This window comes from Catharus ustulatus, chromosome 9 (genome assembly GCF_009819885.2).
Source record: "Catharus ustulatus isolate bCatUst1 chromosome 9, bCatUst1.pri.v2, whole genome shotgun sequence".
Classification (NCBI taxonomy): Eukaryota; Metazoa; Chordata; class Aves; order Passeriformes; family Turdidae; genus Catharus; species Catharus ustulatus.
The window spans coordinates 11,416,796-11,443,835 of NC_046229.1; the positions used below are offsets into that span (position 1 = coordinate 11,416,796).

Consider the following 27,040-nt stretch of genomic DNA (forward strand, 5'->3'; position numbering starts at 1 on the left):
AGTGAAAGCACAGGCCGGGCTGGGGTACTGAGGCAAGGGCAGGAGAACTCCGAGAACAAACAAGCCCCTCAGCTACTCTTATGAATGGGAATGGGGTGCACAGATCCTGTGCTGCAGGAAGTGTTTGGCAGGGGTGGAGCCCAGCCCCTCTCATGTGAGGCAGGGCTGTTAATGCTCCATGCTGGGCAAGCAGGACAGAGTGTTTTTTGCCATCCCTCCCAAAGCCAGGGAGAGACTGAGGCATCCCAGCCTTGATTTAACCTCCTCCACTTGGTTCTTCCCCAGAGGGAAGAGGCAGGCAAAGTGGGCACTGCAATAATGACAGCCACAACATAGAAATATTCTTAATATAATTAGGTGCAGGGCCTCCCCCCTCCCAACCACACGTACAAATGAGCAGAGGGAAATTCCCCCTGCCCAGCCAGCCACTGCTGCAGGCACAGGGCAGTCTCCCCACAGTGGGGCACAGGCACCCATGGGGAAGGGCTGGGGAGGGGCTGGTAGCCCGGGGATGGGGCAGCCTGTTCTGGGGCAGTTCTGCCCAGGCTTCCCCTGCCCTGCCACCGCCTCCTGCAGCCAGCACTCCTGTTCCCTGCGAGGAGGGAGCATGCTGGGGGAAACAAAGATGCTGACACCAAGATGCGGCCACCAAATCTAGCTGAGGAGCGTCCCGAGTGGGTTAATTCTAGGTGGAGGGTTATTCTATGAGCCGTACTGCAGCAGGGCAGGGAGGATGGGGGGGCTTTTCCTTGTGGGGAAGAGCTGGTCCAGGCAAATCGTCCACGGTCCTGGCCAGGTGCTCAGTAGTCTGCTGTGTATTCTGTACCATGCAGCCCTCGGCACAACAAGGTGAACTCCTTCACCATCTCCTTCACTCGCCGCTTGTTCACACGCTCTCTGCTAAGACAGAGGGAGGGGACAAACATGAAGTAGGAGGGCTGCACGGGCCATGCAGGGGAGTCATTCCTGTGGGAAATGTGGGGCACAGCTGCCAGGGCAAGTGGCACACAAACCTGAGGATCTGCTGGCTGAAGTTTTCCTTCTGCTCTGGAGTTACTCGGGCTGAGGGGAAGCCATCTTGCTGCATGGCCTCCTTGATCCAGATGCTCAGGAGGCTGAAGCAGTGCTTGTTCAAGGCAAAGAGGATTTCTGCAAAGTGATCCATGAGGCTGCGGGAAGCCTGGCCACCGATGCCCTGCCACAGAGCAAACAACATGTTGAGCCCACACTGTCACTCTCCCTGCTCCCACCCATGCTGCTGGGCTCTCTGCCCTGGCTCTGTAGGGATGCTGCTCAGGAACAGAGCCCAGTGCTGCCTGGGGAGCCCATGGTCAGGGTCTCTCACCTCCAGCACTGCCTGCAGCAGCGCTTTGCCATTCTCATGCACGACCTGTCCCACCGGGGCGATCTCTCCACAACGCGGCAGCAGCTCCGTCTGCAACACAGAGGCCAGGCTCGCTCAGTGCCAGCACAGGCTCCACACTGCAGCACCCGTGTCCAACCTCAGCCCCACTCCTGCCTTCCCAGCTCTCAAGAGAGGACTCCACAATGCCATCATACTCACAAAAAAGCCACAGGATGCTTTGACTGTTGGGGCCTCAGGGAACTTGAGTGAAAGGACACCTGCAAGTAAAAATCACTCAGGTTAGCCAGAAAACCCCCTGGCCATCCCAAATCAGCCCTGTGGTCCCCACCCTTGTCTGTTTTGCACTCAGCTCTACAGGAGGAGCCGGCTGGCTTCTCCTCAGAGTGATTTGGAGCATATCTCCATGCCCATGGTACTCACCACACTGAAACACTGCTTTGACGTCCAGGTTGCTACACAGGAAGAGATCCGGCTTCCTTTTCAGAGCCTGCAAGGCACACAGACAGGCAGCATGAACCCAGCGCTGCAGAGGCAGCCAGGAAGCCTCCAAGGAACCCGGTGCCCCAGACAGCCTCTGCCTGGACACACACTTACCTGAGCACACCCCCAGGAAAGGGCAGATTCCCACAGTACAGCAGCAAACCATCACTTTACCCCTCCCCAAGAATATAATTCAAACAGCCAGGCAGTTTGCTACGCCCAGGATCCGCTAACCCCGGGACCTGAGGATAGGTGCCACAGTGGTGTGCAGATACTCAGACACAGAGGGCTCCTGTCCCATCAGAGCACATCAGGCAGCAGCACCACTCCTAGGACAAGGGCAGCCATGCAGGGCTCAGCAGAGACCAGCCACCCATGTACTTCGCTCCTCTCCTGAAGATGCTGGCATCCCTGGGGTCACAGCAACTGGTTCAAGCAGTAGCCCCAGACTGCACTGGATGACAGTGAGATGCCAACATTTCTTGGCAGTTCCTGAGAAGCAAGTCTGAGATCAAGAAAGCTTGGGTTTTTTTAATACCACACACTGATTCCACCAGCCTCCGTGCAGGTCAGGCACTGCTGCTGGAGACACTCTGAGCTATGGTACCTTGCGCAATGACTTAGTCCCCCTGGTGCTGACACTGAGCAGTTACTGGGTGGGAATGTTTCAGCCTGCACCCTCCACTCAATGGGAAGGGTTTCTGACCTGCCTCAGTGAGCTCTGCTGTATGAGGCAGCCACATCCATACCCTGACCACCATACCCACTGCTGCAGAAAAGCACTGGGAATGGCAGCCATGCCTCCTGCCCTGCTGTATCTGCAACACCAGGGACAGCAGCCATAGCACTGGAGCAGCCCTGCTGTGTGCGTAGAGCTCAGAGAGCAGCATACCAGGGCAGGCAGCTCTTGGGCTGAGCTCTGTGTGGGGCCACTGCTGCTGTGTGAGCCTTGTCCCAGGGATAAAAGCAGGCACAACTCTCAGTCAACAGCACCCAGGATACAGAGCCATCTGCCCCTGTGGTCTCTACTTTGTGCAAAATATATTTAATTCCCACCCCGTCTTCTTCAGGGAAAGTCCCTGGAGATCTTTCCAGATCTCCAGATCTGCCAGTGCAGAGCCATCTGCCCAGTGCAGACACTGGAAAACAAGAAGCTGAGGAGCAGGTTTCAGAGCTACCCTATCTCCTTTCTGACATCTTCTATCACACACTGAAAAAGAAGATTCAGTTTTGGACACTGAAGGATACAGGCTTCATGGGGCAACCAGGGGCCACGTTATACCTGTGTGTGTATATACAGGCCGTGCACCATTGCTCCTGAGGCACTGGCACCAATCAGAAGGTGAACTTCTGGCTGAGCAATTGCTTAGCAACATATCCCTCATCAAGGCTGCTACTGTTCAGCTGGCCCCATACAGGACAAACACTTGCAAGAGATGTTACAGTTTTCGCCCCGGGAAACTATCCCTGCTGGGACCGTACTGCGAGCTCCAGAGCAGGGACTCTGAGCCTTTCCCCCAGCAGCATGTCGCTCAAGGGCAGCTGGTTCCTGGGATAACCACCCAGCTGCAAGTTCATCTTATCCTGCCTGTCCATGGGTTTTAACCTGAGTCCTGCATGCTACAAGAGTTCCATATGGCACAAGTCTTCCAATGTGCTCAGGTTCCCACCTACCTGCAGGGTGCTTCTCCCAGCCAAACCAGACCCACTGCAGGCAGAGCCCCCTAAGTTCTCCTGCAGATTCACTGCAGCATCTGCTTCTCACTCCATCAGTGCCATGGGGAAAAGCATACGAGTATTGGGACAGCTCCTTCCCATAGGACACTTTGCAGAGTGCAAGCCCAATGCAGACCTGGGTAGATATGCACATGTCTAATGTAAAGAGAGATGCTTTTTTACCCCCACAAGATGGGGCCCTGTAGAGCCTCTCCCATAAGAAAGTACCACCAGGTAGGTCCAGCTCTTTCCCAACACCAGGTATGTCCAGCTACTCTTTCCAGGAACCCTGCTCCAGCTCTAGGATCTCTTCTTGCCAGTCCATCTTCCTGTCTCCTGCCAGAGCACCTCTGGTAACATGGGGGCAGGTCTTTAAATGCTTTCAAACATCCCCCCCACAATCTCTGCATGAGCAGCCACTGGAGAGATAGGTATTCATTCTCCCAGAACTGTCCTGCAGGACAGCATAGAGGGAACATTGGGTTCTCCACAGCAGCTCAGAGACCACCAGAACGGTCTTCAAAGCAGGCTCTTCTGTTCCCATTTCTTCATAGACAGACAGGCATAGAAGGGACATCCACTCCTCCAGTAGACAGAGGGCAGTGGCGACTGCACCACCAGTTCCTGCAGCTCTCCAGAACACACAGCCTTAGTGTCCAGCATCCAATCTCTTCCCAGACCTCACACCTGGCAGAGCAGAGCCTCTTGCTTTGAAAAGGGCACATAAGGCTGGCCAGGTAGGAGCAGTGAGCCTCAGCAAGGGCATGCTGAACCCAGCCCTCCATGGGGTTCTCTGAGTCTGGCTGGAGCAGGTGAGGTGGAGAGCTCAACGACTGCTGCATGCAGCCTGGACCAGACCATGATGGGAGGGAGGTGGGGAATAAAGCTGGATGTGCTTGGGCAGACACTGTCTGTGCCATTACAGGAGGTCAATCCTGCATCTTCTGCCTGGTGAGGCCCTGCACACCCAGACTGCCCCAAGGATCTGTCAGGGGAAGTCATCAAAATGTTCCCAAAGTCTGTGCAAGTGAGAAGCCCTGTTGGGTGGAGTGGATGAGGTGGAAAGGCAGGCTTCAGAGTCCCAAAATCCTACCTGCAACCATGAGCACACATGGGATACCCACGGATTACCCAACTTCAGAACCTGCCTGCTTCTGCCAATGCAGACCTGGGTGCAAGCCCCAGCCACCAAGGCCATGTGGTCCTGGGCAGAGGTGCTGCAGCTGCATGGGTGGAACTGAGCCCCATGCCCGTCAGGTGGGATGCTCACTTTGGGCACTGCAGCAGCAATGCTCTGCACCCATCCCAGCATGCAGCAGTGGAAGGAGGGAGCAGCTGGGAACAGGATGCTAGCACTGCTCTGTGCAGCCTTATGGCAGACTTGTTATTTTATCCTTCGCTTTGGGCAGTATGATACGTTTGTCTGTCATTTGGTTTAAGCCAGCAGCTCCCATGATCAGCCAGCCATCATCAAGAGTGAATTGCCTACTGACACTGTGGCAAAAGGATCAGCTGCAACAATTGGGCAGTTCCAAGAGCTGCAACCAAGTCCAAAGATAAAGTCAGCAGGAGTCCTGTGACAGAGAGAGATGGTTGTCTCTGTGTGCTGGTGACAGAGAGCTGATATGCAGGCCTCATGAGCTTCTCCTAAGTTATCAGAAGGCAGGACAGTACTTGCTGGAAGAGAAGGCAGAAACAGTGCCTGCAAGGAAGAACCAGACAAACTTGAAACAGGGAAGATGATATTTCCATCAAGATGATCAACCACAAAAACAGATGGTCAGGGAAGTGGGAAAGTCTCCACCTTTACACACTCTAGTGCCCAAATTCACTGCTGCTCCAGAAGATGCATTACTCTGCCAAGGGATCTGCAGGCAGAGGAGACTGCGTGAAAATACAGCTCTTGACACACAAAAATCTGGTCTGAAGAGATCTGCAGTTCCTTCTGAGTTTAATTCTGTGATCTACAAATCTTTCACAGCATCACTGCAGAGTATGGTCCTCTGGAAGAGGATGGGCTAGACCCATCTCTGCCATCACACAGTCCTCAAAGTCCTGAGAGCAAGGAGTCAATCAGGCATGCTAAGGCCAATTCTTGATGGGTTTTAAAGCACTTCACTAGATCATCAGTCTGTGAGAAGTGTCACGCCAAAGAAGAGGAAACCTTGAGTTCTATGCGTGAAGAGAGAAGACGAGGATGGGATCCTTTGGTCTCCAGGTTTGTTTTCAGGAATATAAAGCCCAGGAAAAGAACAGGTCTTGAGTAGGCAGTGTCAGGCTGGCAGCATGATGTCAGATGTCTCACAGTGATCCAAGATGGAGAAGACACAGAGGTAGGAGCCTCTCAGTTGTTCCTGCAGGAGTGCCCCTGAAGGATATCTGGAGATCCGCACACAAGACAGGGGCCAGCTGCCAGCACAGTGCCTGCAGATCCTGCCCACAAGGACAGTGTGTAACAGATTCCCAGCACCTTGGATGGGCAGTGCTTGGTCTCACAGTACACCCCATGGAAGTGCAGCACGGTTGCACTTTTCTCTCCAAGAAAGCACAAATATTCTGCATCCATTCACGGAAGAGGAACCCAAGCCAGAGAGAAATTCAGTATTTTCCAAAGAAACAACAAGTAGCCTTGGGAGAGTTGTTCAGAATCACCTAAAGCCTTACACCCTGTCAGGATCACTTCTACCTCCCCTCCAAGAGCAATGGGCACGTTGGGTCCTTTCAATAACTTTATGCAACAACAGTTCCCGACTTGATCTTCCAGTGCTTCCCTGCCCTCTTAGGAAGATGTTCTCCTGCCAGACCTGGATCCTTTACCATGATTTCCTCTCATTACTGATTGTCCCACTCATGGAGAACAGAAAAGGGTTTTTTACCTACAATTGGCACATTACCTTTCACACATTCCAAGACACATGCAGCTCTGCAGGCTTCCGTCAGCTTTTCCTCCCCACCATGTGTACAAGGTGGCCATCTTCCCAGATGCTTTTCTCTGTGGTCTCTGATATAAATCTACAGAAATTTTGTGCCCCAAACCAGGCACAATGTTCAAATGGAGGTCCTGCTAGCAGTTAGGACACCACCAAAAACCTCATTCACAGACCCCATTTAACACCCTCCCATCATGTTTAAAACCGTTGTTAAAAGGTCACAGCTTCCAAAACCAAAAGCAGAGCAGAAGTCTGATAGGCTTGATTATGTTATGTCTTTCAAGGTGAAAAGCAGGGAAGAAAAGGCTGCAGTATGGCTTTGAGATGCAATGGGTCTCAGCAGGCATCAAGGCGAGAACCGTGAGAAGACCCTGCCTGGGGGAGGTCAGGTGCAGCCCTCTTGCTCACTCCAAACCCTCAAGACCCAGAGGAGGATCAGAGGGGTCTGACAGCTTAGCACCAGGACATGCCAGGCACCCTCCTCAGGCTGTCAACAAGGGTAGGATGGCCACAGCTCTGGGAGGAGCCTGGGTGAGTATTCCTGCACAGCCACTGGTCCAGCACGTGTGGTTAGAGGTCTCCCCATTACAGAAACAGAGCAAAAAGCAACTCTGTCAGCACCCCCCTTGCCACAGACCCACCCTGTGGGTAGGTGGGCAGGGAACACGTCTCTGACAGGGACACTGAGTACACCAAGGACATCAGGGCTTCTCCCTTAAGGGCCATGGGAGGCTGAGGAGCACACTGGGCAGCTGTATATACACACACAGCATAGCACTGGCCCTGCCTGCCCACTGCCAGCAGTGACACAAGTGCCAGCCCACGTGCCAGCCCGCAGCCCCTGCCATGTCAATGCAAACTGTCCCCATGTGCCGCTGAGCCAGCAGCTCCTGCACAGGAACTGCCACCACTCGGACAGGCTGCTGGGGCAGGAGGCAATGTGGCACTTGCCAGATCCAGATGCCATCACAAGCACATTGCTCAGAGCCAAACCCTGGCAGCTGCCTGCTCCTGAGGGCAGGGGCTTCCTCCCACTGACCCCAGCCAGCTCAGCCTGTCCCTACTCCAGAGGACCCATCAGAGAGCAGGTAAATGGGTTGGAAAATATCCACTTAATGCTCTAATTTGTCTGTCACTCAAGGGTGACTGCAGCAGCAGCACCAAGCACCCCATGCCAGCTTCAGCCCAGCAAGGGGGTGGGAGCTGGAGCTGCCCTGCAGAGGAGGGCACTGCCCTGGGGATGGTGTGAACCCAGAACTAAAGGAGAATGTTTTGTTTTCAACTTCCACGGAAACAGATGGAGAAACTCGATATTCAACTAAAAGGAAAAAAAAAACGTTGTCAACAGAAAGCTAAAAATAGGTTTAAATTGAATTAAAAAGAGAAAGAGAGAGAACAGAAAGTGAATGAATAAGAAACTAAAACACACCTGTGCCAGGAGTTGCATAAATGAATCAACAATATCAGGATGATCCCTGGGCCCTAAAATATAATAAAGATGTAACTTAAGAGAAAAATCATACAAACAGCAACTCAACATCATATAGTTATGTGATACAGAAAGAATTTACAAGTGAAAACAGGAGTGTAAGGGAGGAGGGGTGTGTGGGGAAGGGGATGGGCAACATGAGCAGCTTGAAGCAAGTTAAAGAAACAAAACATACAAAAAATCATGAAACTTGGAGAACCCAAGAACAGAAAGAAACTGCAAAGGAAAGGGTCTAAAGCCCCAGGGTCTCCAGCTAGCACCTGGGTGCTGCAGAGCCAAGGAGGAGATCTTCATTTCCTTGGGGAGGAAGAGAAGGAGGAGCAGGGGCTAGCTGAGCACCATCTCCACAAGGAGAATTATAGCTTTTGCACTGTGGGGACTGAGCAGGTGTCTTCAGAGCACTGTTTGGTCCTGAAAGGTAACTGCAAGTGAACGACAAAACCTCAGCAAATGCTTGACAGACCTGGCTGGGCTCAGGCGTGCACATGCTTGTCACCAGCATCAGCTGCTCAGGAGACCCTGGCACAGACACCCTCCCACCCCATTCCCAGATGCTCTCCAGGACGGTGAGTCCAGGACCCTCCTGGAGGTCTCCTCCAGCATCCTCATGGGAAAGAGCAGCTCAGTGCTCAGAGATCTCTGTGCCAGCACCACTCACCCTACCTTGGCACCTGATTGTGCACACTCACTTCTTGGCCCTTGTAGGCTCAGGCATGCCCCCCTTCTCCTGCCACACGTAGGCTCAGCAGAAGGGGCTCACCATGCTCACCCACCCAAGGGGTCAGTCCTGGCCACACACCAAGCTGAACAGCTGCTTGCCTGAGCAAAGCTCACATCCAAGTGTTGGCACAGCTTGGGCTCTGTCCCCTCCCTTTTCCTCCTGCAGACGTGCCTGCTGCTTCCTGGAGGCATCACCAGCTCTCCAGCTCCGAGGAAAAGGGTTCCATCATAGACATATCCACATGCCACTGGCATGAGCGGGGACCTGACATCCGAGGAAGCCTGGCTTGCTCGTCACTGACCCCAGTGACACCTCAGCACAGTGGGATTTGCTTGGACCGTGGTGTGATGATGAAGCAGGACTCCTCAAGTCTCCCACCACCTCTCTAGAGAGCTCTGAGCCTTGAGCTGGGGGATACCATCACCCTACCTGGCACCCAGCTGTGAGCAAAGGGTAAGACCCCTTGAGGGCCGTATGTGGTAATGCTGATGGACCAGATCCAGCAGCTCCAATGTACATTTGTCACAGGGCACGTCACCAAGATGCTGAGGGGAGCCATGGTGCAAAGGAGCCTGTTCTAACCCCATTAGCTTTTTGTAGGGTGGGCAGTGAGCCAAAGAGGGTCCCCTGCCCTGCAGGAGAACACCAGCATCCTCAGCATCACAGCAGGGACTTGGTGGCCACCAGTGACTCTGAAAAAGTAATTTCCCAGCTGTTCACACACACACTCTCCTGATCATATGAGGGCTTGATTTCAGGCCACTACAAGCAGCAGTGTTCCTCAGAGATGCCCAGAGATCTTCCTGTGGGCATAGCCTCCCTGCCAAGCTGGACTGCAGTTCCAGTTTGACCCTTACTGCATGTGATATCCAGCCTGGGCTGCTGTAACAGTACAGAGGTCCAGAGTACCCAGGGATTTCCTGCTTCTGTTGCCTGCAGGGAAGGTACCCACCTTCCAGGGGTTGGGATGAATCCAAGAAACAGAGATGGCCCCAACTAGTTTAGCTAGGAGTGAAAGCAGCCATTCCTGGTAAGACGCCTCCAGATTCCATGCATGCAAAAGCCTGACAACAGCCCCAGCACGCAGACGGGCTAATCCTACGTACCTTGCTGGAACAGGGTCAGTGTGACTGAGGTAACGAGCAAGAAGAGGGCCTTGATGGGAGGGAAGTGGGCAGGCTCATGGGCAAAGATGTGAACCAGCTGCAAAAGAGAGAGAAGGATTGAAGCTTCTGCTGGCCCTGCACATCTCCAGCCTCCCAAGCACAGTTCCATACCTGCCGGGTGAGTTCAATGGCAGAGACCTGGGGTATGGTGCTGTACATCTGCCCCAGCATCTCACACAACTGAGGCACCATGGGGGCAAAATCATCCAGGAGGGTCTTCACAGACTTCTCAAATATGGCACAGACAGACTGTGGGGAAAGAGGCACTGCATGAACAATAGGCAGATCTCTCCCAGGGCTTAATGGATGGGTCCCAGAGGAGCAAAGAGCTGGCAATGGGGACAGGGACCAACCAGGCAAAGGGCTCAGACCTGCTCTGGTACTAACAGCCTGCTCTGCAGGACAGGATGCTCCCAGTGACCAGGAAACACCCTTCCCACTGCAGCAGGAAGGCTCCCCAAGGGCCAGGGAAAAATGGCTGGTGGGAGGTTGCACATGGGCATTACTGGACAGAACAAACTGGACAAGAACCAGATGATACAAGTCCAGTTCAGAACTGAACTGTTCTCTTAGGGAACACAGGCTGGGTATATCGTATCTCCCTGCTCATGGCAGGACCTCAGTTACTGGAGAGAAGCAGAGCTGATGGAAGAACAAGACAGATAAGAATGACTTGATGCTGCTGGTGACAGCAAGCAGCACTGGTCCAGAAAACCGAGCAAGACATCCCTCTCACAGGTCATCGCCCAGAGTTTGTCCTTTGCTGTCCCCCACTCAGGTCAGCAAGGACAGGCAGAGCTGCAGACAGTATACAGGTGAAGCCTGGTTACCTCTACCACCTGGGCATCATTCAGCCACTTGCTGAGAACCTTCTGTATGAGCTGGAAGACTTGTTGCAGAACCACCACCACCTGTAAGGAATGAGAGACACTGAAGAGAATTGGCCCCCATGGCACTGGTAAGGAGAGATTCAAGACTTAGCATGGCCTGGATTCAAACCTTCAGGCACCACCCCGCTCAAAGCTGGACAGCTTTTTTCTGAAGCAGCCTGGCACAGCTCACAGTTGGCAGGTAGCACCCAGGCCATACTCCAGAGCAGCACCTAGCCAAGAGGCAAGTCACCTCTGTCTACCTCAGGAGTGGTGGGATGAGCTGAAGGAGCTAGTTTAGCTGGAATAGACTAGCACTACCCTCTTGCTGGCACACACTGCAATCCCCATTAACCCCCCTCTCCTGCAGTAAGTCGTGAGGCTTTGGCCAGTCTGTGACAGAGAACATGGAGCTATGGCTCTACTCACTGGGTTGGGTCCTTGCTGCACTGGCACTTTTTTGACCTCGGTGCTTTCATGGTCGTCATCGTGGTGGCTGATGTCTAGGGTGGTGAAGAGGTTGGAAAGCAGGCCCAGGATGTGGATGATGGCCAGCTTGTTGGAGGGATTGGGCTGCCAGGGAAAATAAAGCCAAAGTATGACACAGACTGCACTACTCAATCGTAGTCATGTCTTTGGGATGCTGAGGAACTAGAACTGCAGAGGCAAAGTGCCAGAGAGGGATTCCCTGCACTGTACTTTCCCTTGAGCCCATATTTAAGAGTGCTGCCTCAGCACAGCAGCCCAGGGCTACAGCCAGCAGGAGAAACCACTTCTGGATGGAGGCAGCACACAGGCACTCACCGTTTCATCAGCCAGCTTTTCCAGCTGCTGGATGTAGGGGGTGATCAGGGAGTGCAGGTTCTTCAGGATCTCCTCCACTTGTAGTGCAGAAAGCAGGAATCCAAGAGCCTGCATCAGCCACATGCACTGGCTTGTCTGGGACAGAGAAGACACAACAGGGCAGGTCATTGCCTAGCCCACAGCCTGTGCTCTGACAGCTGTCAGGGTCCCAGCTGGGTGTGCTGCAGCTCCTGAGCTGCTCTATCTGGGTCTCTCTAGGTGCATCTCACTGCAGGAGAGAGGAACAGCTCCCTAACAGCTTCTGTTCCCAGGGAACAGGAGTTCTGGCTTCAGCACACATGGCCTCTTCCCAGCACCTGCCAAGGAAAGACCAGTTGGTGTGCAAAGACGCTGGCATCACTCAACCTAACTGGACACGCCATCCTTTGCACAACCTGTCTTAGCCACCCTATCCTAGTCACAGGCAAGGCTGGGGCTCACTTCCTACACTTATCTCCCTTCTTCCTCTTGAAAACATGCCTGTCATCTTGGTATCCTTGGGTTTGGAGAGAGTGAGAACTGCTGCTAGAGTAAACTTCCTCCTTCTCCCTCTCTAGGGGACATACCCTTCCAGCACAACCCAAGCCCCCAAGCCCAGTGTGGGTGAAGTGAAGCCCAGCAGTGCAGCGAGAGGCAGCCAGCAGGTTCTCCCCATCCTGCACACCATGGATGCAGTGCCCAGGTCTCCTCCGGGGACAGCTTGGTGTCTTCAGCTGAGCATGACTAAGGGGGCATTGTGAGCAAGGAGAACCAGCAGAGGTGTGAGTCAGCCTCTCTTACCTTGTGAATCTGCTTCATCAACACCTCCTGTCAAAGGGAAAGGGAGAGGAAAAGAGGAGGGTGAGTGCTGCAGAAAGGCCCTTCCCTTCCAGGAGGCAGGACTGACAACAGGAGGTAGGATTGACACAGGAGGTCAAGACAACTAACACCAGTGTTGGCACAGACAAACATCATGTGCTCCCCACAACCTGCCACAGGCAAGAACTAAAATTCTTGTCCCTTGAGTCAGCCCACTGAGTCACCCAGCAAGGGGAGCTCCTGGCTTGGACAGGCTCTGCAGCAGGATTGCTCAAGGAATCAACCTCAGCCAGGGTTTCCTTATGCCAGTGACAGTGCTCCCCAGGCTCTAAAAGCAGAGATGATTTTAAGAGCGCTTCACCTCTCTGCTCCCATGTACATCCTGGTAGCTTGCCTGCCCAAGTCCAGCCTTTCTCCTAGTGCCTCAGGACTCTGAGACCCATCTGCCCCAAATCTTGAGAGTCAAGAAGGAGCATGAGACAAGCTGTGCCAGCACTGCAGGGATCAGCTCAATCTCCAAAGAGAGGCCTGAACACCAGGGCACTGCCCCCCCAAGATGCCCAGCAGTGGCACCAGCAATGTGGCAGGTGCAGAGCTGGCAGGCTGCTGCTCCCAACAAGGCAAAAAAAAGCCGGAGGGAAGGACACCCACGTGCAAGCCCAGCAGAGCCCCTGGCAGTCATGTCTGTCACTGGCTGCCATTTCTGCATTCACAGCAGGATACAGGGCCTGCCACATGGGCTTACTAGCCTACAAATGAAAAAAAATCTCCTGTGCCAAGCAAGATGCCCTGAGCTGCTCCTTTGTCCCCCTGCCCTGATCCTTACAAAGGAAAAGGTTTGCACAGAGCACATCCCAGGTCATCACCACACATCCATCTGCACCCAGCTCCTACCTGTGACACAGCGACAATGTTGGCAGCATACGGTGGCAGGTCATACTTGCACTCTCGGCAGATCTTTTTCAGGGTAGAGACACTGGAGATGGAGAGCTCAGGGTTGCCCAAGGCTTGGAGCACCAGTGGTAACACGTTGTTAATCATGACAGGGTGATCAGCCAGCCACTCAGACAAGGACCCTGAGTACACAGATGGGATCAGACTACAAGACTGCACCACAGGTTCTTACTCTGCATTCTGCAATGCCCAGGTTTGCTTTTCACCACTGGTGCTGCTGGGCAGATGTGGTCTCAGGGGGCTTTCCCTCCCCTCCCCTCCCCAGCCCAGCCCAGCCCAGCCCAGCCCACTCACCGATAGTGAACATGACAGTGTCAGCAAGCTGCACGTTGCTGATGCTGATCCGGGGAATGAGGCCAATCAGTCCTGGCACCACATCGGAGTAGTTTACATCGATAGTCTCAGCAATGGACTGGAAGCCATAGAGCAAGGCCTCTGTGTGCTGTCAGGGTGGGAGAGGCACTGTCAGAGCCATGCACTGACCCCTGATGCCCAACCCCAGCTCCAGGCACCAGCTCAGCACCCCCACAGTAGCTGAACAGGCTGATCCCTTGGCAGCACTAAGGACAGGGAGGCAGAAGACCTATTCCACTCCACAGCAGATCCCAGAGAGCCTGCATGTGTGCTGGCAAGGTGCTCATGCTCCTCATTTCTCTCATGTCCCTTTACTTCCAATGCTCCACTGAGGGTAAGGATAGGTCCCTGAGGGCTATAGCTGTCAGACCGGCACCTGGGTCCCTTTGCTCACCTGCCACGTAGATGGCTGCTCTGTGTTGGTCAGGAGACGTCCCAGTTTGTCATAGAGGCTGCTCAGGAGCTCAGCGCCCAGCATCTCATACACGTACATCAGTGTGTCAGAGATGTCCACCCTGCAGAGAACATGGGTGTCTCCAAATGCTGTCCCCAACCCATGCAGGGAGCTCCATGTGTGGGTACATCACTTTCTCTCCTGCTGCCAAGTAGGGCACAGACACTGCTCATACAAGCACTCTGTCCCAACCAATGGAGTGATCTTATGGCCTCTTGGGCAGGGTAACTGGTGCTGTCCCAAAATTTTGCCTAATGAGCCAAACCAGCTCATTTTCACATTACCACCATGGCCAAAACATCTCTTGATGGAAGGAATCTCCTGCATCCCTCCTTGGCTTATCATATAGCAGCACTCAGTCTCCAGAGTGGCAGAATGCTGCCTCTGCATCCTCACCTGCCTGACAAGCAAATCCAAATCTCTCACTTGTACCTGTATATCCGAAACTGCTCCTTCTCATCCGAAGACCAGAAGCCATACTCCTCATCAGAGGGGAACTGGGCTTTGTGCAGCAGCACATCCACCAGCTGGAAGTAGACAGGCCTGTAGACCTGCTGGTACACCGCCTGCTTGTCTGGTTCAAAGGAGAGGATATCATCCTGGAGGCAGGAGAAGGAATACATAGATCAGGTGTTGCAGGGGAAGGAAAATAGAGCTAATATGCCTGCTGCACAGGGGACTCGGGCACATCTTCCAGGGTTGGTGGGACCTGTCCCACCTTGGAAGGCTGCATTTCCAGCTCCCTAAGATCCACTTGATGCTGTGCCCTTCTGCAGTGGCAGCATTATCTGGAGGCAAGATACCAGAAGCCCCAGAAGCTGGGCAGACCCTCAAACAGCATCGTTACAGGGAGTGGCAGTGTGCCATGTCCTACCCTTGGGAGCACACCTACACCAGGAGCTTGTGTGCCTCAGACTGCTGTGAAAGAGCTGACTGAGCACAGCACCCTCCTGCATGCACCTGCAATCTCAGACCCATCTGGAGAAAGCAGCAAGAGGTCTGGGAGCCTCAGCCTGGCCTCATGCAGCAGAGGAGCTGCTGGCACGGCACTGACTTCGCTCCCCTCCCTGCCCACACTCAGCCACGCCACATTGGATTGCAGAGGAATAGAGCTGAGGGATGAAAGGGAGCTAAAAATAGAGCACAGTGTGGCAGGGCTGCTCTGCCGATCCAGGAAACACTGACCCTGGCAGAGGGAGCCCAGACTGGGCAGCCACTAGAGCCATACTCTTGTTCCTGCCTGCTGCAGGCACGCAGCAAGGAGTTAAACAACCAGGTCTGCTGCTGGGAAGAAAAAAAATTAACAAAAGTTTTAATTAGTTTTGTTAGTGAGCGCCTTAAAGGATGGCTCTCACTTCTAAGGAGGACTGGTGGCAGAAAGAGCCAGCCACAGGGCCAGCATTTCCTAGGTATGTGCCCTGCCCTAGCTACAAGTCCAAGTGCAGGGCAAGGAGTGGGGACATCAGAAATCCCTGGGACCAGTCAAATCCAGGCCAGACCCCAGTCCCCATGCACTGGTGCCTCTGGCCCTGCCTGGAGGGCAGAGCCCAGGCAGGCTGTCCACAAGTCACTGACCTGCAGTGTGTACCAGAAGGTGAGGGTCAAGGAGCTGGTGGTTTCATTGACAGGGTAGTGTCCAGGGATGCCAGTGCAGAACATGATCATGTTGACCAGGGCCAAGAAACTCTGCCAGTGCTCCACCTGGTCCAGGAGGGCTCTGGGAAGCAGAGAGCATGGTCAGAGTGGCAATACTGCTGTGAGCCCAACTCCTCTGCCCTGACATATGTCACTGGGTGCAGGACAGGCCCTGGACAAAGAAGCACATGGCGAACAGTAGCTGCTCCAAGCTCACTCCCCCTCCTAGGGACCATCCCCAGCACCCACCGGGAATGGTTCTCCCCCAAGGCCACAGCGATGCGGCAGATTCCATGTGACGTCTCCATGTCCCCGCTCTGGACTGCCTGGCGCAGCTGCTCTTGGAGCCCCAGCACGGGCGGGATGAGCTTGAGGAGGGTGTTCACGTACCTGCAAGCACAGCCTGAATCAGTGCTAGGCATGACCTCCCTGGCTGCCATACCATCCATCCCTCCTGATGCCCTCCCAGGGCTCCTGCCCCAGCTTTGCCTACCTGAAGGCTGTTTTGTAAAATGGGATGCATGCAGGAGCCCTTACTGCTTACATGAACTCTCCTTGCAGCCTGTGGCATTACAACAAAAGCTGCAGCCCCGAACAGTGCTGCAGTAGAGCCTCTGCAAGCGAAGCACTGAGCCAGTGGCCATCAGCTCTGGGCAAACCCCCACTGCATCAGGGTGTGGACTCCTGCCTCTGCCACCCACACCTGCCATCAGGGCTGCCAGCACCTCCAACCGGCCACTGCCACAACCAGCTCTGAGTGAGCTGTGCCTGCGCACAGCAGCATTGATGTGGAGCAGAACAGCAGCAAGGGCAGACCTGGGGGCTCTTCCCACCATGCTTGCAGCCCTCAGATTTGCACAGAGGCAGTCCAAGCTGCCAGCAGGAAACCACACCACTCTCCAGTCTGGGCACATCCAGAGTGTGCGCCACGTCTGGGATGAACTGAGCAGCCACCGCTGGGGAGTCCCACCCAGGGACAACGCTGGCCCCCTGGCACATCTCAGGCTGCCACAGCCCAGCGCAGCAGCACTGCTCTTCCACATCCCATCCCGCACATCAGCCTTCCCTCCCCTGCCTGTAAGGGATGGTAACCAAGGCAACGAGAAGGAGGCAGCCAAGGTGAAAGGCAGCCCAGGGCCCCCGGAGAGAGGCCGTGCTGGAGGCTGATGAGCAGCCTGCCTTTTCCCTGCCATTTCCCTGCCCGCCCAGGCGTGTTATCTGCAGCCACAGCCTGTGCTCTCTGCCCGCCCCCTACACGCAGGTGCAGGGCTAAGGATGCTTGGAGTGGGAGGCATACATGATGTGCCCACCCTGGGGAAGAGATATGTCCTGACACCAGGACAGCCCCACATCCACTCCACAGTGGCAGGGTGGCTTTTGCTATGGATGATCTAGGAGAGAGCAAAGCCATCGGTGCCACCAGCACAGGGACAGAGTTGTGCTGGTGGTGGCAGCTTTCTGTCTGGGTCAGCAAGAGAAGACAGAGGAAACAAGGTGTCTACAATCCCAGCTGTGGTCCCAGCATTCCCTCTGTGCTGCTGGGGGTCAGCCTCCTCTTGCCATCTCCCCGACAGAAAATCACACAGCAAAGGGTTTATTTTTGCATAAACCATTTCGAAGCCTCTGATGCCGTGTGAGTTATGCATGTTGCAGCATGGGAACAATGTGATGATGAAGAATTTGGAAATTCAATAGCTCCTCTCCCTGGAAACCAGTGCTGCATGCAGGGTAGGCTCAAGGGAGCCAGGGCAGTGCTCAGAGAAAAAGCCATAGGGAACCTTCCACTGCTCCAGTGTAAGGCAAAGCATCCTTCCTCCACAGCACTGGGTTCACATTACCCTAGGGAGGCTTTTATGGCTTTATGACTTCTATGACATTTTCTGACAAGGATCCTGCTTCTGCTGGTTACCTTGAAATACTCAGAGTGCCTGGACCTGAACTGATCCTCTGGAATCCCTGCACAGCCAACAGAGATAGCCACCTAGATTTGCTTCTATGCTGCAACCCCATATCATTGAAGACTTTTAGAAAATGTGGGGTGAACCATGTGTCCTGAGCACCACCTTGCTCTGCTAACTGTTCTGCAGACATAAGGGCATCTTAGATGCAAGAGTCCCCAGCCAGGAGGGAAATGCCTGTTCTGAATGAGTTGTTTTAACCACTCACCCAAGACCTGTGATCAAGTCAGCCAGAGCTGAGCTGCTCTATTCCCCATCCAGGAGCATGAAGCCCCAGGTCACTCCACCTGGTCAGCGTTGCTTTTCAGCCCAAGGGACTGGCTGATGCCACATCCCTGACTAGGTGTATAGCTTGCCTCAGGAGGTGCTGCCAGCCACCACTTCCCACCTCCCACACCACTGTCAGGCAGAAGAAGACAAAACTATCCCAGTTCAAAAAAGCCCCTGGATGCCCAGCTTATTTCCAGCAGCCAAAAACTGTGAATGCCTGTGGAAGAGATATGAACATGGCAGCCACATGGTGACTCCTGCCCATGCAAGTCCCTGCAGTGACTTGTCTAAGCCTTCCTGATCAAGATTTGCTGTCCTGGTATTTAGGAGCTGAGCAAATTTTGCTTTCATTTGTCTTTCATTTGCAGTTTGTCTGGTCCCTTCTCAAAGCCGAGTGAACTGCAGCATTTGCAGCTTCCTCTGTGGGACCAACACCTACTCTTGCTCTTCCCACAACCCTCTGCAAATTGCACCAGTGTGGGGGACAACCTGCAGAGGGGAGATACCGGCATATGGGGCAATCTCATCCTTCCAGATCCAAAATCTGGACCACATCTTGATGAGATAATAACTCAATCTTATTAAAACTCTGTTTCTAATTAGAAACTGTGTTTCTCTTTCTTCAAGTGAAATTCCCCTCCAAAAATTCAGCACCAGGTACCAAGACTAGAAAGAGATGGGCTGTACACCAGGCAATCCCAGAGGGACACCTGCAATCCTGCTAGGTCCGCCACTGTAGCAACACCCTGCTGCTTTCAGAGAGGAGACTCAGTATCCAACATCCACGCTCCGTAACTCCCACCACGGGCATACACCACAAGGAGGTCCCTACCCCACTCTGATGCTACACACTGCACTACAGGAAGGCCAGGTGCCACATGCCAGCTCTCCCCTTGCAGCACGTGCTGCCAAGCTCTCTGACCCATTTTGCTGAGGGGATAATCCTCAAATGAGATGGAAAATACAGCCCAAGCCTCTCCTCTGCAAATGAGATGCAACACTATCTCCATTCCTACCCTCCCGCAACTCAGGAGCTTCCCGCCACCTTCAAGAGCAGAGGTGTGCTCAGAGATGCTCCCGAGACAGCTCCTGATCCAGCCTCCAAGGCTTCTTCTCAGGAATGCCATGTCCTAACAGAGGAGCAGCATCAAGACTCCAGCAAAACCCAGCATATCCCCTTCTCTGGGTTCACAGGGCTCCCACCCACCTGGTAGGTACACAGATCAAACACTTTGCACCTACACATCTCTGGTGCATCATTTCTAGTAACACCTCAGAAGCAGGAAACCACTTGCTACTCCTTGCAAGCAGGGAAATGGAAGCTGCCAGCACAAGTGACTTACCCAAGAGTGAGGCAGCACCAGGGCCATGTGGTCCTTACCCACGAGATCACACCTGCCCTCCACCTGGACACAGGTGCTGTGCACCTGCTGCAGCAGGAGAGCTGCCCTGCAAGGTGGTGCTCCCCTGGGAAGATGACCCACAAAGTCAGAAGCCAAGTTCATGAGCCTCTGAGACTTCTGCTGGTGGCAGAAGCTAACCTACACGGTCACCTCTGCAGAAATGTCAGTGAAGACAGCTGGGAGGGAGCGAGGGGGGAAAGACAGAGTGTGCAAAGCACTCAGGGAACCCATAGCAAAGTGGTGAGCCCCAGGACTAACCCTGTCATGGAGCAATGCCCTAACAAGCTCTGGAGAGGACCATGCCAGCAGCCCAGTGCCAAGAATGCTCCGAGCCTGCAGCCAAGAGCCCTGTGGAAACAAAGGCGAGAGACCAAGGAGGAAGAGAGCAGCTGAAAAGCAGCAGGGATCTCCCAGATTATCAAGATAAGAGACAGAAAGGTCAGGAGACTCCCTGGGGGCTCTGGGAAAGAGCTGGATCCACTTTGGCTGAGTGACAAAGCCAGAGGGGTGGGACAGCTGGCACCAGGGAAGCAGGAGGAAGAACACACTACAGCAGACACAAGAAACAAAGGGGAGGAGAGCGCCCACCAGGGCTGGGAAGCAGCCGACACCACACGGCGCCTGGCAGGGCATCCCTGTGACAATGCCACCGCTGTCTTCACACCCCGAGGCAGGAGCTACACCAGGCTCACACACTGGGTAGCCTTTCAGGCCAGCTGCCTGCCTGTCCTGGCCACTGCCTGCACGCCTACAGGCAAGAGGGTGCTCTGCATGGCTGATGATGCCTCCAGGAAGAAGGATGGAGAGCAAGTACTGAATTCTGTAGGGGAGCAGCCAGCATGGTAGGTCTGAATGGGGCCAAAAACTGCAATGCAGGGTCAGCACAGAAGCAGAGAGGAAACCCCACTGTCAGTAACACTTCTTTCCACAATTCACTTTGAAAGCTCAGCAGAAAACTCAGCCTTTTAATGCAATCAAAGAGAAGCACTGCAGGGCCAGGCTCTGGCACAAAGGTATGGAATCACAGCCAAGGGACTTCTGAGACTCAAGGGAAATGGAAAGCAGAAATAGAGACCAACATTTCAGAACTCCAGGTGACCTTCTCACACCTTCTCACTTTCCGCCCCAGACCTGCTACAAGGGTCTGAGTTGGTCCGCAGCCTTTGCCAGGCACAAGAAAAAAGTTTGTGGTCCCCTTCTAAACCCTAGCAAATGAGGCAATCCCTTCCCCCAATCCAGTAACACATTAAAATCCTGATGGTTCCCTTTGTGTACCAGGATTTGCAGTCCACAGATGCAACTCCTTGTCATTGAAAACGACAGCCCAAGGCTGCCCTAGAGCTGGGGAATCTGCAAGCTGCCCCTTCCCTTAACCAAAGGGAGGACCAGGGCTCACAACTGCAGTGGCAGCATCATTCCCACCGCTGCAGAGGGTAGGAGCCTGCGCCATGTGCAGCGATGCACAGGGCATGCACAGTGGCAGCAGCTCAGCTCAGCCTTCAAGGAAACCCTCCTCTTCAGGGGAAGGTTGCTAAGCAGCCAGGAAGGGATGTGGCCACGGGAGCTGGAGATGTACTGTCCCTTCTGCAGGCATTGGTCCCAAGAGCTGACAGCAGCTCAGGCAATGCAGCCAAGCAGACAAGCTTGGAGCCCCACAGTGCAGCCCCAGCAGGACCAGCTCAGCTGCTCCCAGGGCAGACATGGCCACAGACAAAGAATGAGTCCTTGGCTGGCACAAGGTGTTGGAGCCAAGGGGAGGGACAAAAATGACAGATCTGGTTTTATTATTTCTGCATTGAATCAGTTCCTTGGCTGGACCAGCAGCACAGGGCAGAGGAAGGTCTCTGAACTCCTGCTGGAGTCGGGTGGTTGCTCTCTGGTTGGCTGCTGCAGGATCTGACATGAGGAGCCAGAAGCACATATCCTAATCTGCCTCAGAGTCCAGCGTGGACATGGGCTGCAGCTGCCCAAGACTTCATGGTCCCTAGAAGTCAACCATGGTGCAAAGCCTTCCAGGACCAACCATGAGAAACCAACAGCCTCCAACTGCTTTTGATACTCTCCCACTTCCAAAGCCTGTCACCATTACCTTCAGAGCCAACAACAGCTAGAAAAAAGTCTGAGATTTTTCCTTCCCACCCTGTTTCCCAGCTGATGTCCATGAGCACCAGCTTGCAGCACACAGGAGAGGCTGCCCTTACCTCTGGGCATCGGGCTGGGAAATGGCATTGACCACAGCCTCCACTGCTGTGTCAAAGAGCTCTGGATCCTGCAGAGAGGTGAAAGCTGCCTGGATGAGGTTCTCGCAGTCCATCAGAGGGATCTCCAGCTGAACCCAGCTGGAGAAGCACTTCAGCACCTTCTGCTTGATGAAACCCGGGGAGTCCTGCTGCTGCAGCAGCTGCTCCAGCAAAGGGAAGACAGAGCCGCACTCCTGCGCCAGGACGCTGCGCACCTGGCCCTTGCGGTACTGCGGAAGGCGGCTGGTCTGAAACTCCTCAGGCAGCACCGTCAGCAGCTCCAGCAGCGCCAGGCACCGCGCCCGCCCATCCACGTTAGAGTCCTCGGCCTGGAACATGCGCACCATGTCTGCCACAGCGCAGGGCCAGGCCTCTGGCATCATGCTGAGCGCCAGGGAGGCCAGCGCCACACACAGCCGGGTCAGCACGATCTTGGAGCCGCTGGCGAAGCGCGTGATGTGGGTGAAGAGCTGCGACTTGAGGCTCTCATACTGGTCAGCCGGGATGTCGTTCCAGTAACGGGAGATTTTAATGTGGAGAGCGCTGGCACCAAAGTACTGGATCTCAGGCACCTTGTCCATGTGGAGAAGCAGCCAGCTGAAGTGCCATGCCTGGGGGGACACCTGTGCCTGCATCAGCCATTTCTGAGCCAAGTTCTTGTTCTCGATGTTTGGGTCATAATACAGCTGATGGAGAGCCTGCAAGAGAGAGGGAAGCACCCTAGAGCAGCTGAGGAGCACCACTGTGGCCTGTCCTGCCTGGGAAAGGCTTATCAGGAAGGCTCACTAGGATGGAGCCCAGTGCCCAGGCTGCCCTGCACAGCCAGCACCCCTCCCCAGGGCTGCCTGTGTTAGTTGGCCTCCCTCTCCCCATTCTCACTGAAGTGAGAGTGATCAGGCAGCAGGAGAGGACCTACAAAGCATCCTTCCCCTCCTCTCATGCTTCACTCTAGCAATGTCTTTTCCTTAGTCATTTCCCATATTCACCTTCACTCATGCTGAATCTGCCTGCTTCCCTGCTTATGTGCCATCACTGGGGTGGGTGAAGGACTGTTCTTCCACATGAGGACTGCAAGGGACATGGCTGACCAGCACTCCTGTCTTCCACTCACAACTGTTCTCTGAAAGGTGCTGTGGCCCACAGCTTGCATCCATGACTCCACAGAATGCAAGAGCCACTGCAGATCTTTGTCTGCCAGGTTATGCAGAGTCTTGAAAACCCACAGTCACTAAGTTCAGGGATTAATCTCTCCCTCAAGTCCCTTCAAAACATTCCCAAACCCGTCCAGTTACAGCTGAGCCAAGGGCATCCCACCCCGCCTCTGCCACCAATTTCTGTGACAGTCCAGTGCTCCTCAGTCCATCTCTCCATATGGACAAGGGAAACATCACTTACCTGCTCCTGCGGCTTTGTGAGATCTAGTTACTGCTTTGCATAGCTCAGATCCACATGAACAGCTTCACACAGGCTACAAGGTTTTATTTCCAGAGGATTATTATACAGATATGAAGCCCAACCTTAATTAGCTACTTATCCTGAGTGAGTACAGCCAGCAAACAGTGATGTTCTCTCACAAGGAGGGGAAGAATAACTACCCCTTGCGTGAACTCCATCTTCCAGCAGTGAGGATTTCTGCTTGGCACAGCACATTTCATTTCAAATTGCTGACTGCACATGCCAGGAGCAAGGAAAATCCATGACACCTGTCGGGCAATTGGGCATCCATCACACCCCACCAGCAAATCAGAGGATGATTGCAGCAGGTGCAGTGGATTTTTTGGTGTTCCTACCCTGGCTCCAGGTCTCAAATAGCCTCCCCCTCCCCCTCTAAAAAGCTCTATGAAATTCTTGCGGTTCTTGTACCCAGGAGAGGATTTAAACCCTATTTTTAAGCATGCAGAACTGGCAGCTTGGGGCACAAGAACAAGCTTCCCAAGCAAGTGCTTGTGCCTCCTGCTGCTTCCCAGTGTGAGACCAAAGAGCAAGACAATCTGGCAGGAACTTTACAGAGTCAGTATTGCCTGGGTCATAATTTGAATCACTGCTCTTCAAGACTTTGTGACAGGGGAAAATGAGGACAACCTCTTTGTAAGAAAGAGGTTATGAAGTACGTCGTAGGAGACTGAGTCAGCCAACATGGGCTGCAGAGGGACAGTGTCTGACCCACTAAAACATCTATCCTGACACAGAAAAGGTTAACCCTACATAAGCAGGATGTGGGAGAGAGAAATCTGTCCCAACAGAGTAAGCCAAGGGGAAACCACAAGCTCTCACTAGTTAGCCAAACCTTTGCTCTGTTCCCAGTTATCTTGGACTTGCATCACTCAGCTGCTGGGGCAGAGGTAAGCACTGTCATCCCCTCTAAGCAAAGCAACAATTTACCTCACTATAGAGCAGCAGTGCAGATGTGCTAAAAGCTCAGCCACTCCTGGGGGTAGGAACCTGGCTCCTACCCCTGCTGTCGTGCTAAGGACTGAGTCATCCTGCAGCAGGGCTGAAGCTGGAGCTCCCAACCATTACCAGCTCAGTCTCTTGCTCCCATCAGAGCTTGCTGCTTTTTTTTTCTTCCCAAATAAATCTCACTTGAGATTCCCAGTATGGTGACAGCCCATTCTTTCCCTTCCCTGCCTGCTAGGCACTGTTGCAAGGTAAAACAAGTAGTGCCCTCTGCATATTCCCTACCCCAGGATTCTTCCCCACCTCTTCCTAGCCTCTATTTTTACACCTCCAAGTACTTCCTAAAGAATTTATTTCTTCTATTTTGAATAGTGCTACTGCTTAGAAAATTGTGGGGAGAAAAAATGCATCATGTATTACAAGGCACAATGTGTACACAGGAGCCCTAACCTCTAAACCTGAACCAGCTTTGTTAAATACAGACCTCACCATGTGTCCAGGATGGACCTGGCCCACAGCATTGGCTTTCTGACCCAAAAGCTCCCCAGCTGCTCACCTGTGCTGGTAAAAGAGCTGCTGCATGCCAGTCTCACATCAGGGAAACTGCCAGGCAAAGCACGGCACTGTGCACACTCCAGGCAAACCACAGTGAGTCCCAGGAGCAATGCACATGCAGGGCAGCAGAGCAGGGATTGGCAAACACAGTCTGCCTGCTGGGAAGCAGCTGAGGACTCATCCTCCACCTGGCTGGGGCTGCCAGTGCTGCTGGCTAAGGCCTGATCCTGCCAACAGGGTCTGCTTCAAGCCAGCAGCCTCTGGTGCTTCCACGTGATTGTGCAACTGAATGGAGAGGAGTTGAGCAACCAGGAAAAGCGCAGCATGAAGCTGAGGTGCAAGCAGGTACCAATCCTGCACGGACCTCCTGCACACAGCCCCGTCAGAGACTCCAGCACTGGCTATGCCAAAAAATCCTGGCTGCTGCATTGTAACAATGGCAAAGAGGGAGCACCATCAGAGCTGCTCCCTCAACACTTGCGCTGGGGAGATGTCACTACCCCTGCATTAAGAGGAACAGCAAGCAGTTGGGTTGCAAGACCCCTTCCCAGGCAGGGCCAGCTTTCCAGATATGTGGACAGCTCTCCCACAACCACCAGCCCAGCACCTTGCCTGCATCCCTTGTATTCCGCCCTGAGTGCAGTCCCCACCTTCACCAGTGAGCTCTCTGGAGAGGCATCCACACCCAGCAACACCAGCTCAGAGCTCTGCTCCTCCTGCTGGCAGTCTCTGGGAGGTTTCCAACAAAGGTCCCCATGGACATGCTGGAGCCTCCACTGCTCAGCACCTCAGGGTAAAAAGGTGAGTGGTAAGATGAAAAAGTCTACCAACTACACAAAGAAATTCAGAGGATGGAAGTGAAGTTAATGCTGAAAGCTCATGCTACAAGCTGTTGGAAGTCAGAAGAATATTCTGGAAAAAAGAATCTGCTCACCATCTTAGCCCCCTTTTGCAAGCACCCTGCCTGGGAGGGGACTGGTTGTGGTGGCTCGTGAAAAAAGCATGGCTGTTCCTGCATGCATACAGGACACCAGGAGAAAAGGAAAAGGGAAAAAAAGGAAAGCAGCATGTGCCCCAGGGCTACCAACAGCACACCCCATCAAGTACTCTACACAACATGGGAGACCCTTCCAGAGGACTTCCAAGGCTGGGCATAAATACTGGGACCATCCTAACTAAGATCAAAGCAGCAGCAGAAGCCCCTGGGAGCAGACTAAGCTCTCTGCCCGGCCTATCACGAACATCAGCTGAGTGCCATCCTCTGCTGAGAGCACTGGGCAGGGGACTGCAGGACCCCATGCCCTGCAGAGGCCACCTGAACACCCAGCATGCTCCTCCTCAGCAAGGAGACACTGCCCTCATGCCAGAGCAGGACACCAGTATCAGCTGCTACTGGACTTTAGTCTGATCACTCTGGCCAGCACCCTGAGGCCCATCAGGAAGCATTGGAGAAGACAAGGGGAACTCATTAGCACCAAGAGGGAGAAGCAGAAGGCATTAAACCAGGTGACATCTAACAGGGAGGCTTTCTGCATTCCAATTTGAACGGGTAGCTGACACCAGACCTGCCTTCTCTGCAATTAGACCTGTAATGTGAGAGCTGGTAAACAGCCTGGCTGTCAGCTATGCCCTTTGGCCAGGGAAAGAGCCTTCTCCAACATCAGCTCTACTTGGCTGAAAATAATTCAAGCTTATTATGATAGCTCTTCCCTGCTCTAAAAAGCTGTGATCAAAGCCTCAGTCAAGCTTTAGTCACTGGAGCAAGCTTCAGTCAGCCCCTCGAGTAAGCTGCACTGGTGCAGGGCAGCCTGCCCAAAAGACACGGGTCAGAGATCCCATGCTGGTTCCCTTGTCAGGTGGAATGGGAACAGTTCAAGGAGAGTTACAGCCAAGAAGAGGCACCTGGTCTTAGGCTGCACTCAGTGCAAGAGAAGAGGATCTGCTACAAGCCCAGAAGCCCTAGCTCTTACCCTTCAGAGCTTCTGCAGGGAACACAGTGCCAGCAGGCTGTGTCCCTCACTGCACTGCGTAAATGCATTAACATGGGGTACCCTGCAGAGAGGTGCTGTGTCCATGACATTATGGGGTGACAGGACAAGCCTCAGACACATGGCTCTGATCCCAGAGCAGGAGTGTGCTGCCTCCTGTTCTTGGGGGTCCATGAGGAGACAGCTGCTCTCCAAGGGCCAGTCTGCTTGAGCACACAGAGCTGACAGCAGATACGGCCCTGAATGAGGTATGCATCGCAGCTGGGGAAACAGAAAGCTACAAAATACATTCCTGCTCTGCTCCTGGTAGCGTGCCCACAGCCACAGCATGGCAGGGGCAGCGGTGGCCAGGGCCCCTTGGCAACCACCAGCCTCCCTCCAGCAGGACCCTCGGGACGTCTCCTGCTGCAATCTCTCGCTGTCCTTTCTACTTGAACGCACTCGCATCGTCAGT

The 27,040-nt window shown here is 53.9% G+C and overlaps 1 protein-coding gene across 3 annotated transcripts in view; it reads right to left on the bottom strand.

The window, feature by feature from the left end:
• Nucleotides 1-333: 333 nt before the first annotated feature.
• The window catches only part of IPO13 (importin 13), a 36,876-nt gene continuing 10,169 nt past the window's right edge, over nt 334-27,040 (bottom strand). For 2 of the 3 annotated variants that reach the window (XM_042779560.1, XM_033067205.1), the window contains 19 exons: nt 21,608-22,344; nt 16,025-16,165; nt 15,716-15,857; nt 14,573-14,739; nt 14,081-14,201; nt 13,627-13,774; nt 13,273-13,454; nt 12,361-12,387; nt 11,542-11,676; nt 11,167-11,310; nt 10,699-10,779; nt 9,980-10,117; nt 9,809-9,905; nt 7,922-7,974; nt 1,787-1,853; nt 1,565-1,623; nt 1,346-1,435; nt 1,014-1,195; nt 334-900 (listed from right to left, as the gene is read on the bottom strand). In XM_042779560.1, the coding sequence (XP_042635494.1) occupies nt 801-900; nt 1,014-1,195; nt 1,346-1,435; nt 1,565-1,623; nt 1,787-1,853; nt 7,922-7,974; nt 9,809-9,905; nt 9,980-10,117; nt 10,699-10,779; nt 11,167-11,310; nt 11,542-11,676; nt 12,361-12,387; nt 13,273-13,454; nt 13,627-13,774; nt 14,081-14,201; nt 14,573-14,739; nt 15,716-15,857; nt 16,025-16,165; nt 21,608-22,344 (2,811 nt within the window). In that variant the 3' untranslated portion in view covers nt 334-800. The remainder of the gene's footprint in view (nt 901-1,013; nt 1,196-1,345; nt 1,436-1,564; nt 1,624-1,786; nt 1,854-7,921; nt 7,975-9,808; nt 9,906-9,979; nt 10,118-10,698; nt 10,780-11,166; nt 11,311-11,541; nt 11,677-12,360; nt 12,388-13,272; nt 13,455-13,626; nt 13,775-14,080; nt 14,202-14,572; nt 14,740-15,715; nt 15,858-16,024; nt 16,166-21,607; nt 22,345-27,040) is intronic. The other variant, XM_033067206.2, reaches the window with a different exon arrangement.